The following is a 14,070-nucleotide window of genomic DNA, read 5'->3' as shown; positions in this document are numbered from 1 at the left end:
CTCTCTCTCTCGAGCTCTCTCTCTCTCTCTCTCGAGCTCTCTCTCTTGTTGAACTCTCTCAGACAATCAAATGACCCTCTCCACCCCATAGGAAATGACCAAAAATAGGCATCTACAACTCCGTAATTTTAACAAAGCGTCCTTAAAAAAGCGCTCCAAGGTTTTAATTTTCAGCAGCAGTCCCCTTCCCTTGTAGGATTTGCCTCCTCTGCTTGTCCCCACGCCCAAATCTGGTGTAACCACAGGTGGACAGTGATGGCAGACCTCCATTTTGTCTATTTTTAGTTGGGGACTGATCAGGAGGGAAACGACAGCTTAAAATGGGCTGCAAATCAGGATTTCTCTCTCTTTCTGCTCCGTATGAATCTCTCTGTCTCTCCGTCATTCAATACTGTTGCTTTCTTCAACCTGGCATCCTTGTGGTGTGTTAGACTACTGTTCCCATCATCCCAGTAGACTTGATGGCTGGGGACAATGGGGATTTTTGTTAAATTGCATTTTTATCCCACCGTTTTCCCTCTTGGCTTACACAGTGGCTCGCACAGCTCTCCTTCCTGCCATTTTTATCCTCACAACAACAACCCTGCAAGGTAGGGTCATTCCCATGCTGCCGCTGGTGGAATGCTTCTCAGAGGAGGGTCAGAGCTCTTAGCAGCAAAAGCCCCCCAGCTCAGCCAGTGTCCAAAGACCAGGAGGTGCATCCCGCAAGAGGCCTGGACTTGGCCTTGGAGGCCGAGCCCCGAGGGCATCGTCGCCTCCAATGCTGTCCAGCTGAGCCCTGGGGGTGGCTTGGAGACTCCAGCCACTTAAGGCAGCAGCCAGCCTAGCCAGTGGCGAAACTGTGTGAACTTTTCAGCCCTTGTTTCTGCCTCGTGGCTCCCTCTCTGTGCTGCTGACCCTGTGGATGGTGTATGGCAGAGGTGGCAAACCTACGGCACGTGGGCCGCAGCGGCACGCAGAGCCCTCTGTCGGCACGCGAGCCACGTCGCCCCAGCATCGCCCCAGCAGCTGAGCATCGGATAACAGAGCACATAGGGGCCATGCGCATGCTCGGAAAGGAGCAGCGGTGCCAGGCAATGACATCACAAGCCATGACTCATCCGAGCTTTCGCATGGCCTGTCAGTGCGCTGCCAAGGATATATATACATTTGCTTGGACTGGCTGTGAGTTCTAATACATGCATTTTTATTAACACAAGATTTTAGCTTTGCGTTTTCTTATGAAAAATTGAAATTTAATATCTAAGATTTAGCAAAGAGATGTTCTAATGAAGAAACTGAGATCCTTTTAATGTTGTGCTGTCCCCCTGGCGTATTTGAATCTGCAGCATCATATTTAGTGGTTTTTTCTAAACTAAAACCTCAGGTTTTATTGCAGTGTTGGCACTTCATTTATTTATTTAGAGTTTTTGTATGGCGTCCCATCGCTTAATGCCTTGGGACGGCTTACATAAATAAACAAACATGGTACAAAAAAAATTACAAATTATACAAAGTAAAAAACCCGATTCATTCCGGCTGCAAATTAAAACCTATAGTTAATATTAAATGTTGTTAAAATTTTGTTTAAATAAAAAGGTCTTAGCCTGGCACCGAAAAACAAATAACGATGGCACCAGGTGGGCCTCTCTGGGGAGTGCATTCCATAAGTGGGGCGCCACCGCAGAGAAGGCCCTCCTCCGGGTACTTTGCCTCCTGATGTCTCTCCCGGAGGGCTCCTGGAAGAGGGCCTCTGCTTCCGATAAATTTGCGATAAATAAGTGGGTTTTGGATTGCAGTTTGGGCACTCAGTCTCTAAAAGGGTCACCATCGCTGGTGTTTGGGATCTGACCCCTTGGCCATCCCCGTCTTGATGCAATGCATGGAACCATCTGTGGAAGGGGAAGATGATCTTCACTTGTGCTTGGAGCAGAGAGGAAACCACTGGCTTTGTTTATGTGAGATCTTTGTGTGCCGATGCTCAGCAAATCAGCAAAGCGCTCCTTTGGCACCAGTTCAGTCACTAGCAGCCCCCAGGGCATGCGCTGCCTGGAATATCACATGGTAGACCGTTTCCAGCCATCAGCGCATGCCCTGCTTCTTGGCCTCCCTCCTGCCTGCCAGTGTTTTGAACCAGTTAGGTGAGTTTTTCCAGGGCAGGTGTACCTTAGCACAAAGGTTGGGTCAGCTCTAATAAAAGTGAGTGGGAAAGTTTGGAGACTGGTCAGAATGGGGAGTGTTCCGCCTGCAGATCTCTGCAACCGTTTTCCAAACCCGGAAGTACAGCTAGGAGCAAACAGATGGATTCTGTTGGATGAGAAATGGGTTCCTTTCCAACTTGTTTGGTAGCCTGAGAGCCTTTTGCAGGTCACCCTCTCTCAAATCCAGAATTAAATTAAAGATTTACATGTTTAAAAGTCCCTGGCTCTTGTGGTTAAACAGAGCTAATCTCAGAAGCAGGATCTAATCTCAGAAGCTGGTGGTGTGAAATCTGGAGAGTTACTACTGCTCTCAGTGGGGTAGAAATTAACTGCACATTTACTTAGCCATGGGAAGGTTAAGCTCTTAAGGAGACAGCAATAATTTTTTTAAAAAGCAATGTAAATAAGTAGTAAAGTAGGATTATTTGTCAAATAATTTAATTTTTATTTTATTATCTTCTTTTAATCCCACTGAAGTTGACTATACCTTGGAGGGAAGGGAGAAGTTGACTAAAGCTAATTACAAACAAGAAAGCATCCAAATTTGCTCTTTTAGCTTTTTTATTTTTTATTTTTTGCATCTGCAAGTCCAGCTGAGCATCCTATTCACCAAAGCAGACTGTTCCATGCTCCCAAAAACCGAAAGACAACCTCCTTCCCACCTTTATGTTCCCAGCTACTCCAAGGAAGATAGCTCCTGTACATGGAAGCTCTATTTAGATCACCATCATGCATGTCAGAATGACTCTGTGCGCTGAGCAAAGTCTACAGCACTGGTTCCAGCCTTTGGTCTCCGGCTCTTGCTGGAACACAGCTCCCATCATCCCCAGCTACTGTCAGACTTATGCTGTTTGTCGTCCTACAGTGTCTAGGGCAGGGGTCCTCAAACTTTTTCAATAGGGGGCCAGTTGAAAGGCGGCTACATGCGCGGGCCAGAGAGGCAGCGACTTGCTTGCTCGCAGATCTCCCAACGAGTCCAAAACCATCTCCGAGCGAGCAAGCCACTGCCTCTCACACGCGCGGGTGGTGGCTGGCGGCACGGGTCAGATGAAAGGGCATGGCAGGCCGGATCCGTCCCACGGGCCATAGTTTGAGAACCCATTGTCTAGGGATTTGGAGTCAGGAAACTGTTATACCACTGGTTTGTATCCGGCACCCTCCAAAAATGGATCTGAAGTTTATGCATGTTTGTATTTGAGCTGATTTCATTAAGAAGGAAAAAATGTGACCGCAAGGTTGAAAGTTAGTTTATATTGCTAAAAATTTAGTATGGAGCTTACTTCTCAAACAGGTGTGCCTAATATGGGAGACCTTTTCTTATCAGATGACCTTGTAATTAAATTAAAAGGCTAACCTACCTTCTCCTACAAAAGACTATCCTTCTTTTCATTAAATACTTTGGTGAAGTAAGCCTTTATTGCAAAACACCAAAGGAAATACCGAATTAAGCAGAACATATTGAAAGCAGTCTTAATACAGTTATCAGAACGCAAATATTCCCGTCCAGAGTTAAATGGGAAGGATGCAGAAAGTGGAAGTAAGGAGTGGAGCGGGGGGGGGGGCACACAGGTGTGGTGCTAAGTTCCAGAAGACACTTTTTGTTCTTTATTTCGTTCACTCATATATTATATTATATTATATTATATTATATTATATTATATTATTTATTCATGAAAGATTTTATATACCATCTGCAGTAGTCAAATTACTCTCTGAACAGTTTACAGTAAAAATTAAAAGACCCAATGCAATAAAACCTTACAACATAAGTATACATAGGTAAATGAGTGAGGACTAGAAACTAGATCGTCTGAGTCCCAGTCCCATGCTCTTAACCACTACACCACACTGCTCTCTGGGAATGCTGGGAATTGCAGTCCAGCACGTTTGGAAGGCACCAGATTGCAAGAGCAGGCCTTTTTCTGGGGTAGCCTTTTGTGAGGAACAGTTCCCTGGATAAACCCCACTGCTTCTTGTTCTGGCTTGCAGCTGCTTTGCCCTTCATCATCCTCACCTTGGTGAATTCTCCGTACAAGAGAGGCTTCTACTGTGATGACACCTCCATCCGCTACCCGTACAAGTCGGACACCATCACTCACGGCGTGATGGCTGGGGTGACCATTCCCTGCACGATCGTCATCGTAAGGAAAATTCTTAATATTCAAGATAGGTGAATGGAGTGTCCATGCTCTGGAGCAGCATAATTTATGTTTATGCATTACTCTGTTGTTTTCTGTTGTTCTGCCAGGGGTCATTTTCCCTCACTTGCACACACAAACACGGCCATTTCAATCCTCAGCAACAGGCTAGGCTGAGAGAGATTGAGAGCAAGAGAGCAGGTGGCCCAAAGTCACCAAAAGAGCTTCATGATTGTGGAGGGATATGAACCCAACGCTCCTTCATCCTGCCTTAATCATCAGCTGTGGCACAGCAGATTCTAGAAATGAGCCTTTGTGTATACATTCTCCCGCGGTTTGTTCCTAAAACGTGTTCTGGTTCTGATGTCCATTGTTATTTATTCGGTTTCTATCACCCAATAGCCAAAGCGTTTGGAATGGCTTACACTGGCACATAAAAACAGAATATAAAAATCCGAACAACATGAAAAACATCCTTAACAGGTGGTAGGTCCTTTGTTCCCCAAAAGATGGGTGTAAGGTGTACTCACTTCCCTCATTGTTCCAGTGCATCCGTCCATCCATTCACAATTTGGTTTTCAGATTTCGGCTGGAGAGGCTTACCTGGTCTATACAGACCGCTTGTACTCTCGCTCGGAATTCAACAATTACCTGGCTGCCGTGTACAAGGTCGTTGGGACATTCCTTTTTGGCAGCGCTGCCAGCCAATCACTGACAGACCTCGCCAAGTACATGGTTGGACGCCTGCGGCCCAACTTCCTGGCAGTCTGCGACCCGGATTGGTCCAAGGTGAACTGCTCAGCTTACAATCATCTGGAAGACGTGTGCCGAGGCAACATCAAGGACATCACAGAGTCCAGGTGAGGGTGAGAGACCTGGGCACAGCAGGTAGATGCAATATTGTCTTCCACTGATGGCGCGGCTGTGTTTGCTCATGAAATTCGTAGCCTGTGGTCAGCTTAGCAGCCCAGGACAAGTCCTAGTGGTGGCACTCAAAACTTCATATAGAGGGGGAGGTACAGAAGTGACATGATGCATTTGGGGTGTGTACAACATCGGGCCAGATGTGTGATTCCTCGCAAGGCCGAAATCAACAACTCTTTGAAATCATTTCTCTCCCTCTCTCACCCCTTATGATGGCTTGCATTCCTATCCTGGAGCTCAGTAGTTGCACGGTTCCTAAAGGTATCGCTTTGTTTTACCACTATGTTCGACTGGTACCTGCCTGCTTATTCGTTGCTCTCTCTTCATCTCCACTTCTGATGCATCTCTCCCCCATACCTGTGTGTGTCTGGAGCAGGTTTATGGGTTTCCAGGCAAAACTAGGACATAGGCATCCTATGTGCATCGTATGCCTGAGATCAGGAGAGGAAGTACAGTAAAACCTTGGTTTGTGAGCATAATTCATTCCGGAAACATGCTTGTGATCCAAAGCACTTGCATATCAAAGCGAATCTCCCCATAAGAAATAATGGAAACTCACATCCCAAAAATATTCATATAAAAATGATTACAATATTGTAATACAAAATAATAAAGAATTTACTTACTTACTTATTATTACATCCTATTGCCAAGCACTCAGGATGGCTTACAAGATATAAAAGTACAATGTAAAATATAAAACTACTATATAGGAAATGGGTACTGGGGCAAAGAGACAAAAGGGTATACCGGGAGGAGGAGGCCCGTTGCAGAAGGATTCTTTGCAAGGCTAAGGCCAATTACGAGCTGAGCCTTGCCAAGAATATCAAGAGCAACAAAAAGGGCTTCTTTCAGCATGTAAATAGGAAGAGGAAGGGGAGACAAGTGGTGGGACCACTAAATAAGGAGGAAGGAGATCCAGTGACTGATATGAGGGAACAGGCACAGATGCTGAATGACTATTTTGCCTCTGTGTTCTCCCCAAAGCAGGACGGGGGAGATCCGCATAGGAGATTAGATGAGGCCGGGGACTTAGGGGCACAGACTAGAGTCACCCCCGTAGAAGTCTAGGAGCTACTCAGGGCATTGGACATTACAAAGGCACCAGGCCCTGATGGGTTACACCTGAGAGAACTTAGAGGGTTGGCAGGGGTTCTTCCACGCCCGCTGGCCTCCATGTTTGAGGCCTCGCGGAGAACGGGTGAAGTTCCGGAGGACTGGAGGGTGGCATCAGTGGTCCCAATTTTCAGAAAGGGTAGTAGAAGGGACATGGGGAATTACAGAACTGTTCGCCTTAGGTCCATTGTAGGAAAAACAATGGAAAGGCTCATAATAGAGAGAGATCAAGTGATGCTAGATAGGGAAGGGAGGCTGGCAGCCACACAACACGGCTTCCGCAAAAACAGGTCCTGCCAGACAAACCTTGTGAATTCTATGAGTAACCATTAGTGGGGAATCATCGGGATGGCGGCCAGTGACAAGCAGGGTCCCCCAGGGCTCTGTCCTGGGGCCGATCCTGTTTAATCTTTTCATTAACGACATGGAAGAAGGGGTGACCAGTCTGCTGATCAAATTCGCAGACAACACTAAAACTGGGGCAGTGGCCACAACTGAGGAGCAGGTACTCCAGATCCAAAGGATCTGGACAGACTATGGAAGTGGGCAGGAGACAACAGGGTGGCGTTCAATGTGGATAAGTGCAAGGTCTTGCACTTGGGGTATAGGAATAGCTGCCATAAGTACAGGTTAGGTAACAAGTGGCTGGAGAGCAGCACTTGTGAAAGGGACCTCGGGGTGCAGGTCAACTGCAGGCTGAACATGAGCCAGCCGTGTGATGCGGTGGCCAAGAGGGCGAACGCCACCCTTGGTTGCATAGCCAGAAGTGTGGCTTCTAGATCGAGAGAGGTGTTACTACCACTCTACACAACTCTGGTGTGCCCGCAACTGGAGTATTGTGCTTAGTTTTGGGCCCCTTGTTACAGGAAGGATATAGCCAGGTTGGAGTCAGAGCAGCGAAGGGCCACAAGGTTGGTGGCCGGTTTGCAGGGGATGCCATATGAGGTGAGACTGCGGGAACTGGGTCTCTTCAGCCTGGAGAAGGGGAGACTCAGGGGGGATCTGTTGGTGACATACAGGTATGTGAGGGGTGTCACACGGAGGTGGGCAGAGACCTGTTCTCCCCTGCAGAGGAAGGCAGGACGTGCTCCAACAGAGCCAAGCTCAGGGATCCAAGGTTCAATTTGGATGCCAGGAAGCACTTCCTGACAGTCAGGACCCCGAGGGTGTGGAATGGGCTCCCACAGAAGGTGGTTGTGGTCCCATCGGTGCAGGTGTTCAAGGATGGACTGGACATGCCCATGGTGGGCATGTCATGAGTGGAGTTGGCTGAAGCTGGGAGTCAAACTAGATGGCCCGGGAGACCCCTTCTGACTTGCTTTGTTTCTTTGTTTCTGTGTTTGTATATAAAACATCAGTTATTAAAACAATGTAAAACACATCATGAACTTACGAAAAAGGAGGAAAAAATAGAAAGTGCGACTGTGAATGGAAAATCCTAAAACATCTAAAACTGTTGGTAATTAAAATAATGGTTGAATAAAAAGGTCTTTACCTGGCGCTGGAAGGAGTGTAATGTCGGCGCCAGGCAGGCCTCTCTGGGGAGTGCATTCCATGATCTTGGCCCCACTGCAGAGAAGGCCCTCCTCCGGGTAGACCCCCTCTATACTTCCTTCAGAGAGGGTTCCCAGAGCAGACTCCCCTGCCAATCTCAGGAGGTGTGAGGACTTGTAGGGAAGGAGGTGATCCTTCAGGTCTCCTGGTCCCAAGCCGCTTAGGGCTTTATAGGTTAATACCAGCACCTTGAATTGGGCCCAAACTTTAATTGGGAGTCAGTGGAGCTGGTAGAGGACCGGCGTTATATGAGAATAATGATCCATCAGCAACCTGGCAGCTCTATTTTGTACCAATTGAAGTATCTGGACCATTTTCAAGGGCAGCCCCATGTAGAGCGCGTTGGAATAATCCAACTGGGAAGTTACCAGGGCGTGTGTCTCCATTGCCAGGCAGTGCTCGTCCAGGTAAGGATGCAGCTGATGGACCAGCCGAAGCTGGAGGGAAGTGCTCCTCGCCACCACCTCCACCTGGGCCTCCAGGGACAGCTCTGGGTCGAGGAGCACTCCCAAGCTGCGGACCCCATCCTTTAGAGGAAGTGCATCCCCATTCAGGACAAGGTCCAAGTCACCTACCCTGGAGCCCGAACCACCCACCAAAAGGACTACTATCTCATCTGGATTGAGGCTCAGTTTGTTGGCCCTCATCCAGCCCATTACCTCGGCCAGGCACCGGTTCAGTACAGCCACTGCCTCACCTGGATTGGTGGAAAACGAGAGGTAGAGCTGGGTATCATCAGCGTACTGATGATTCCGGAGCTCACACCTCCTGATGACCTCTCCCAGCGGTTTCAGGTAGATGAGCATTGGGGTGGGGGGATAGAGCCCTGCAGAACCCCATGGCAAAACTGCCATGGTGCAGAGCTATAGTTCCCCCATGCAGAGCCTCCTACTCCCAACCTGGCCAGTCTATCCATACAGATACCATGGTTGATGGTATCGAAAGCCTCTGAGAGGTCCTGGAGAACCAAGAGGGACGCACTCCCCTGTCCCTCCCCCTGCACAGGTCATCATACAGGGCGACCAAGGCAGATTCAGTGCCGTAACCTTTACTGAATGCAAAATATGAAGAAAAATAAAACAAATTAAACCCTTAGAAAACCTTCCTGGCTGGTGTGAGGGAGACGAGAGAGGAGGGTCATTGTGTCGGACTATCACTAATGGAATTGCTGCTGGGTATCGGCTCAATGGAATCTTTTTCTTTTTATGCAACTTTAACAAGGGACCTTCCTGTTGGACCTCCGCATAACACTTAACTGGGCCTTCTGCTCCTTGCATTTCTTGAAGGCTTGTGGATTCTCGGAATGATGCACGAGCAGGGGCTTGACTCTGCAATCCCTGATTGCAGAGCACAAAATGGGAGTGAGACAGCAGCGAGGGAGGGAGGGGGGGGGGGAGAGAGAGAGAGAGAGAGAGAGAGAGAGAGAGAGAGAGAGAACCTTTGGCTCAGTTGTGACCATGTGACATTTGCCATCACGTCCTACTCGTATAGCAAGATGTCGCTCGTTTATCAAGTTAAAACTTATTAGAAATGTTTGCTTGTCTTGCAGAACACTCAGAGAACAATTTACTTGCAATCCAAGGTTTTACTGTACCAAAAAACAAATCTTGGCTTTCTCTCTTTCTCTTCATTCTAGGTTATCTTTTTATTCTGGGCACTCCTCGTTTGGAATGTACTGTATGATGTTTTTAGCGGTAAGTGAAATTTAAAAGCTTACCTTTAAAATAGCCATGAGACTCCCTACCTGTTGTGCTGAAGGCTTGAGTCTGATTTTCCTAATGGGAAGGCACAAAATATCACCTGTTAATCAGATGGAAGGTGCCAGGTTCTACTCCTGTGTCTCCAATTTTTTAAAAAGGTGCCACTCCAGTATTGGACTACCTTGACAAAACCCTTACCTAGGTTGTTGTTAGTCGCAAAGTTGTGTCCGACCCATCACAACCCCATGGACAACATTCTTCCAGGCATTCCTGTCCTCCACCAGCCCCCGGAGTCCACTCAAGCCCACACTGACTGCTTCAGTGACTCCATCCAGCCACCTCATCCTCTGCCGTCCCCTCCTCCTTTTGCCCTCAATCCTTCCCAGCACCAGGGTCTTCTCCAGGGAGTCCTTCCTTCTCATTAGGTGGCCAATGTCTTGGAGTTTCATCTTCAGGATCTGGCCTTCTCAAGAGCAGTCAGGGTTGACCTCCTCTAGGACTGACCAGTTTGATCGCCTTGCGGTCCAAGGGACTCGCAGGAAAGGAGAAGGGAACGGCAAATCTAGACAGCATACTAAAAAGCAGAGACATCACCCTGCCAACAAAAGTGCGTATAGTCAAGGCAATGGTTTTCCCAGCTGCAATGTATGGCTGTGAAAGCTGGACCATAAGGAAGGCTGAGCGCCGAAGAATCGAGGCCTTTGGATTGTGGTGCAGGAGGAGACTCCTGCGAGTCCCTTGGACCGCAAGGTGATCAAACCGGTCAGTCCTAGAGGAGATCAACCCTGACTGCTCTTTAGAAGGCCAGATCCTGAAGATGGAACTCAAATACTTTGGCCACCTAATGAAGGAAGGACTCCCTGGAGAAGACCCTGGTGCTGGGAAGGATTGAGGGCAAAAGGAGAAGGGGACGGCAGAGGATGAGGGGGCTGGATGGGGTCACTGAAGCAGTCGGCGTGAGCTTGAGTGGACTCCGGGGATGGTGGGGGACAGGAGGGCCTGGAGGAAGGTTGTCCACGGGGTCAGTGATGGGTTCGATGCAACTTCGCAAATAACATAACGGAACATATACCTTCCTCTAAAAAAGTGGCTCATGGAAACTCGAGGGTCAGGATATTGTCTAAAGAACTTGCAGGCAGGCGTGTGTAGAGAATGGCGAGTGCACCAGGAATGCCTCGTAAAGAAGCTGGGCTGGTTTTCTTCCATGCCGTAAAGTCCAATGTCTCTTTTCTCTCTCTTCCCACACCGGCTTTGATTTCAGCTCTACATCCAGGCTCGGTTGGTGGGCCGATGGGCCCGGCTGGTGCGTCCAACAATCCAGTTTTTCCTCCTCTCCTTTGCTGTCTACGTGGGCTACAGCAGAGTCTCGGACTACAAACACCACTGGAGTGACGTGCTGGTTGGCTTCCTCCAGGGGGCACTCGTTGCTATTCTCATTGTAAGTGTGCTTTTCTTTGGGGTTGGGGTGCAGGCTGGGAGGTGACCCATGCAGGGTCCATGGTTATTCCATCTCTCCCTCAGACTCTTGATGGCCAAGTTCAAATCTTGGTATTCCCCAGGTCATTCTTCCTGAAGCTCTTTCAAGCCCTTTTCTATCACCCTGCATACGCCTTTTAATAGCCCACAGGCCACCCCTCTCCACATGCCTTTTCTTTACGTCAAGCAACCTCTGGCTTCCCCCTCATCAGTTAGAATGTTGCTGAGCATTCTGTGAGTTCACAGTAGCTCAACCGATGGCTTTCCTGGGGAAGCAGCCTCAAAGCAGAGCAGCTGGGGTGTGTGCCTGCGCACTCTCACTTTCCTCCTCTTCCTTCAGGTCTGCTACGTCTCCGACTTCTTCAAACAACGTCCACCGTCGTCCTGTGCCAAGATGGACGTTGGGCGCAAGGCAAGCGTTCCTCTCCCACTGAGCGAGCCGGAACACAATCACTACAGCTATCGATCAGCCACTTGAACTCCTTTTGCAGCGGGGACGCGCCCTTCTGCCGGTCACCCGGAAGTGCCCCACCGGCTCTCTCCCCCTCAACCAGAGGTTGTAAATTGTAAATTGTTTTTGGACTCAAAGAGGAATATCTGTGGGGTAGTTGTCACACCTTTTTCTTTTACTACTTTTCTGAGGCGCCTTCTGCCCTGTCTCACTGCACGGTGCAGTTTTGCACTCTGGAATTCATGCGCACTGACCCCCCTGATGTGAGGGGGAAGAGCTAAACTTTTCACAAGCCTCATGCATGCTCCATGTCTCTTGAACATTTGCTTTCCTCGTGCAAGCCCTGGAGACCCCAGATGGCTCTGATTTGTGTTTCAGACTCTCCCTTTTCTAGTTTTTGTGCTTTTAATAGAAGCGTCACTTGCAGATGTTGGAACGGTTTGAGTATCCCATGGGTCACTCATTCCTGCGGCCTTAAGCTGCCATTTTAAGTCACAAGACAAGTTGTCACCCCACTAAGTGCCTAACAAATTATTTGGTGATACAATGCACACAGGGCCCAGGCATGGCACTTGCCCAATTCCCTAGGGGGAGTAGCAAGCCCTGCCCCACAGCCCATTCCACACCCCACGGAGGAATGCACTGTGTTCTCTTCACTAGGAAGTTCCACACATCTGCGGTGCTTCTTTGCCCCGAATTAAAATGCAGGCCGTTCCCATGAACTGGGGTTCCACAGCAATGGTGCTCCGTAGAAACAGTATTGTAAATATTGGAAAGTTTAGATAGGGACTGAAGCTAGGTTGGTTGAGCTGGCCGTTCCTCTCCACCACTTCTTTTCCATAGCAGCCTCCCAAAAATGCTGTGCCAGAGGGACAGGAAAAGCTTCCAGATGGGTTTTGTGGGGAGGGGGCTGATCCCTAACATTTGGGCAGAGGGGCTTCTGCGAAAAGGCAGCAAGCAGACTCCCCCTCCCCTTTGCGGAAGGCAGATCCTGCATTCAACTCCAGGTATGTAAACTTTACAGGATAATTTGGCTGCAAGCAAAAGGAGAATTAGGTTGGCAAGTTTGACCCACTTTCAGCTGAGGGCTAAATTCAACAGCAGAGTGGTTTTCCAGGGCTCTGTCCGGGAATGGGCAGAGCAAGGGGGTGGGGGCAAAAACAGGGAAACTTGCAACCCATTTTCGCTTAAAGCCGCTGACTGCAGTTATTTAGAATGGGTGTCAGGAATGGAACAAAAGCTGGGAAAATACAGAACACTAAGGTGGGTGCAGGGAAAGCTGGAGAGCCAAGAGAAAGGCGGCTATGTATATCTGGAGGATGCGAGAGTGATTCCCCCTGCCGGGTCTGAAGTTCCATACCCTGATTTAAGGGTTCGCTCTGCTGACGGTGGTTGTCTTACCAAACAGCAATTTCCTATGGCTCAGCATCAGGACTAAACTTTTGCAATGGTGGATTCTTTTTCATGGAAAATTCAGAGAATTCAATAAAGTGGAAGAAAATGGATCACGGTAGTTGTTCTTGCCATGGAGACTTTCCACCCTCCTCCTTTCCACAAGCCTTCGAGTTCCACTGAAATTGCACCTTAAAAGGGGATATTGCAGAGTTGGAAAAAGGGGGCAGCAAAAGGGATCAGGGGGCTAGGGGGAAAGGTTTGCTGGACTTGGGACTGCTTAACTTGTTTAAAAAGGGTAAATAAGACAGGAGAAAGGTATAAATTTAGGTACTGTTCCGAGAAATGTTAAAGGACATCTTTCTTGTAATAATGAACCCCCAGAAGCTGAATAGCGGGAGATTTGGGAGAGAGAAAGGGAGAAGCTTTGCACACTGCAGACATAACTTTTGGAATTCTCTTCTGCAAGTTTCCAGTGCCAGTCTGAACAGCTTTAAAGGGGGCCTGAACACAGTAATGGAAGAGAGAGACTATCTGTGCTGCTAGTCCTCATGGTTTTCTGCTGGGAAGCATGCTGGGCCCAGGTGGAATTGACCCAGCTAGGCCTCTTCCTATGTCTGAAAGCACCAGGGAAGATTCTAGGTATGCGAAATGAGTACTCCCGAGCATCGGCTTCCAGTGCACCTCAGAAGAGGGCATTAATATAGACAAGCAACTCTAGCTAATTGCCCTGGCATCCTGGATTATTGATGAGCAGTAGAAGGTATGCTCATTTTTCACTGGCTGGGAATGATTTGTGAAAGTTCGGGGAGTTTTCAGTTAAAGTGGGCAGCAGCTTTGCATGCATGGCTTTTACCTGCCGTTCAGCTCAATTCTTTTGTGCTGGGTTGGGAAAACGAATTGTCTGGATGGTTCCATTGGTCAATAGTTAGGGCAACGATGGCAAACCTTTTAGAGACCGAGCGCCCAAACCGCAACCCAAAAGCCACGGATTTATCGCAAAGTGCCAACACTGCAATACAACTTGAATACAGAGGTTTTATTTTAGAAAACTCGCAGCCAGTCCATCTCTCTCTCTCGCGCGCGCGCTCTCTCTCTCTCTCTCTCTCTCTCTCTCTCTCTCTCTCTCTCTCTCTCTC

The 14,070-nt window shown here is 48.5% G+C and overlaps 1 protein-coding gene across 1 annotated transcript in view; it reads left to right on the top strand.

Moving 5' to 3' along the window:
* PLPP2 (phospholipid phosphatase 2) overlaps positions 1-13,044 on the top strand; it is a 22,360-nt gene extending 9,316 nt beyond the window's left edge. Inside the window, exons 2-6 of the mRNA XM_044453487.1 lie at positions 4,170-4,321; positions 4,901-5,178; positions 9,549-9,606; positions 10,874-11,050; positions 11,429-13,044. Of these exons, the coding sequence (XP_044309422.1) occupies positions 4,170-4,321; positions 4,901-5,178; positions 9,549-9,606; positions 10,874-11,050; positions 11,429-11,566 (803 nt within the window). The 3' untranslated portion in view covers positions 11,567-13,044. The remainder of the gene's footprint in view (positions 1-4,169; positions 4,322-4,900; positions 5,179-9,548; positions 9,607-10,873; positions 11,051-11,428) is intronic.
* The last annotated feature ends 1,026 nt before the right edge of the window (positions 13,045-14,070 follow it).

The sequence above is a fragment of the Varanus komodoensis genome, unplaced genomic scaffold, assembly GCF_004798865.1.
Source record: "Varanus komodoensis strain SLA01 unplaced genomic scaffold, ASM479886v1 scaffold79, whole genome shotgun sequence".
Taxonomy (NCBI): domain Eukaryota; kingdom Metazoa; phylum Chordata; class Lepidosauria; order Squamata; family Varanidae; genus Varanus; species Varanus komodoensis.
The sequence above is the reverse complement of the archived record's forward strand: the minus strand, read 5'-3'. Positions and strand labels throughout refer to the sequence as shown.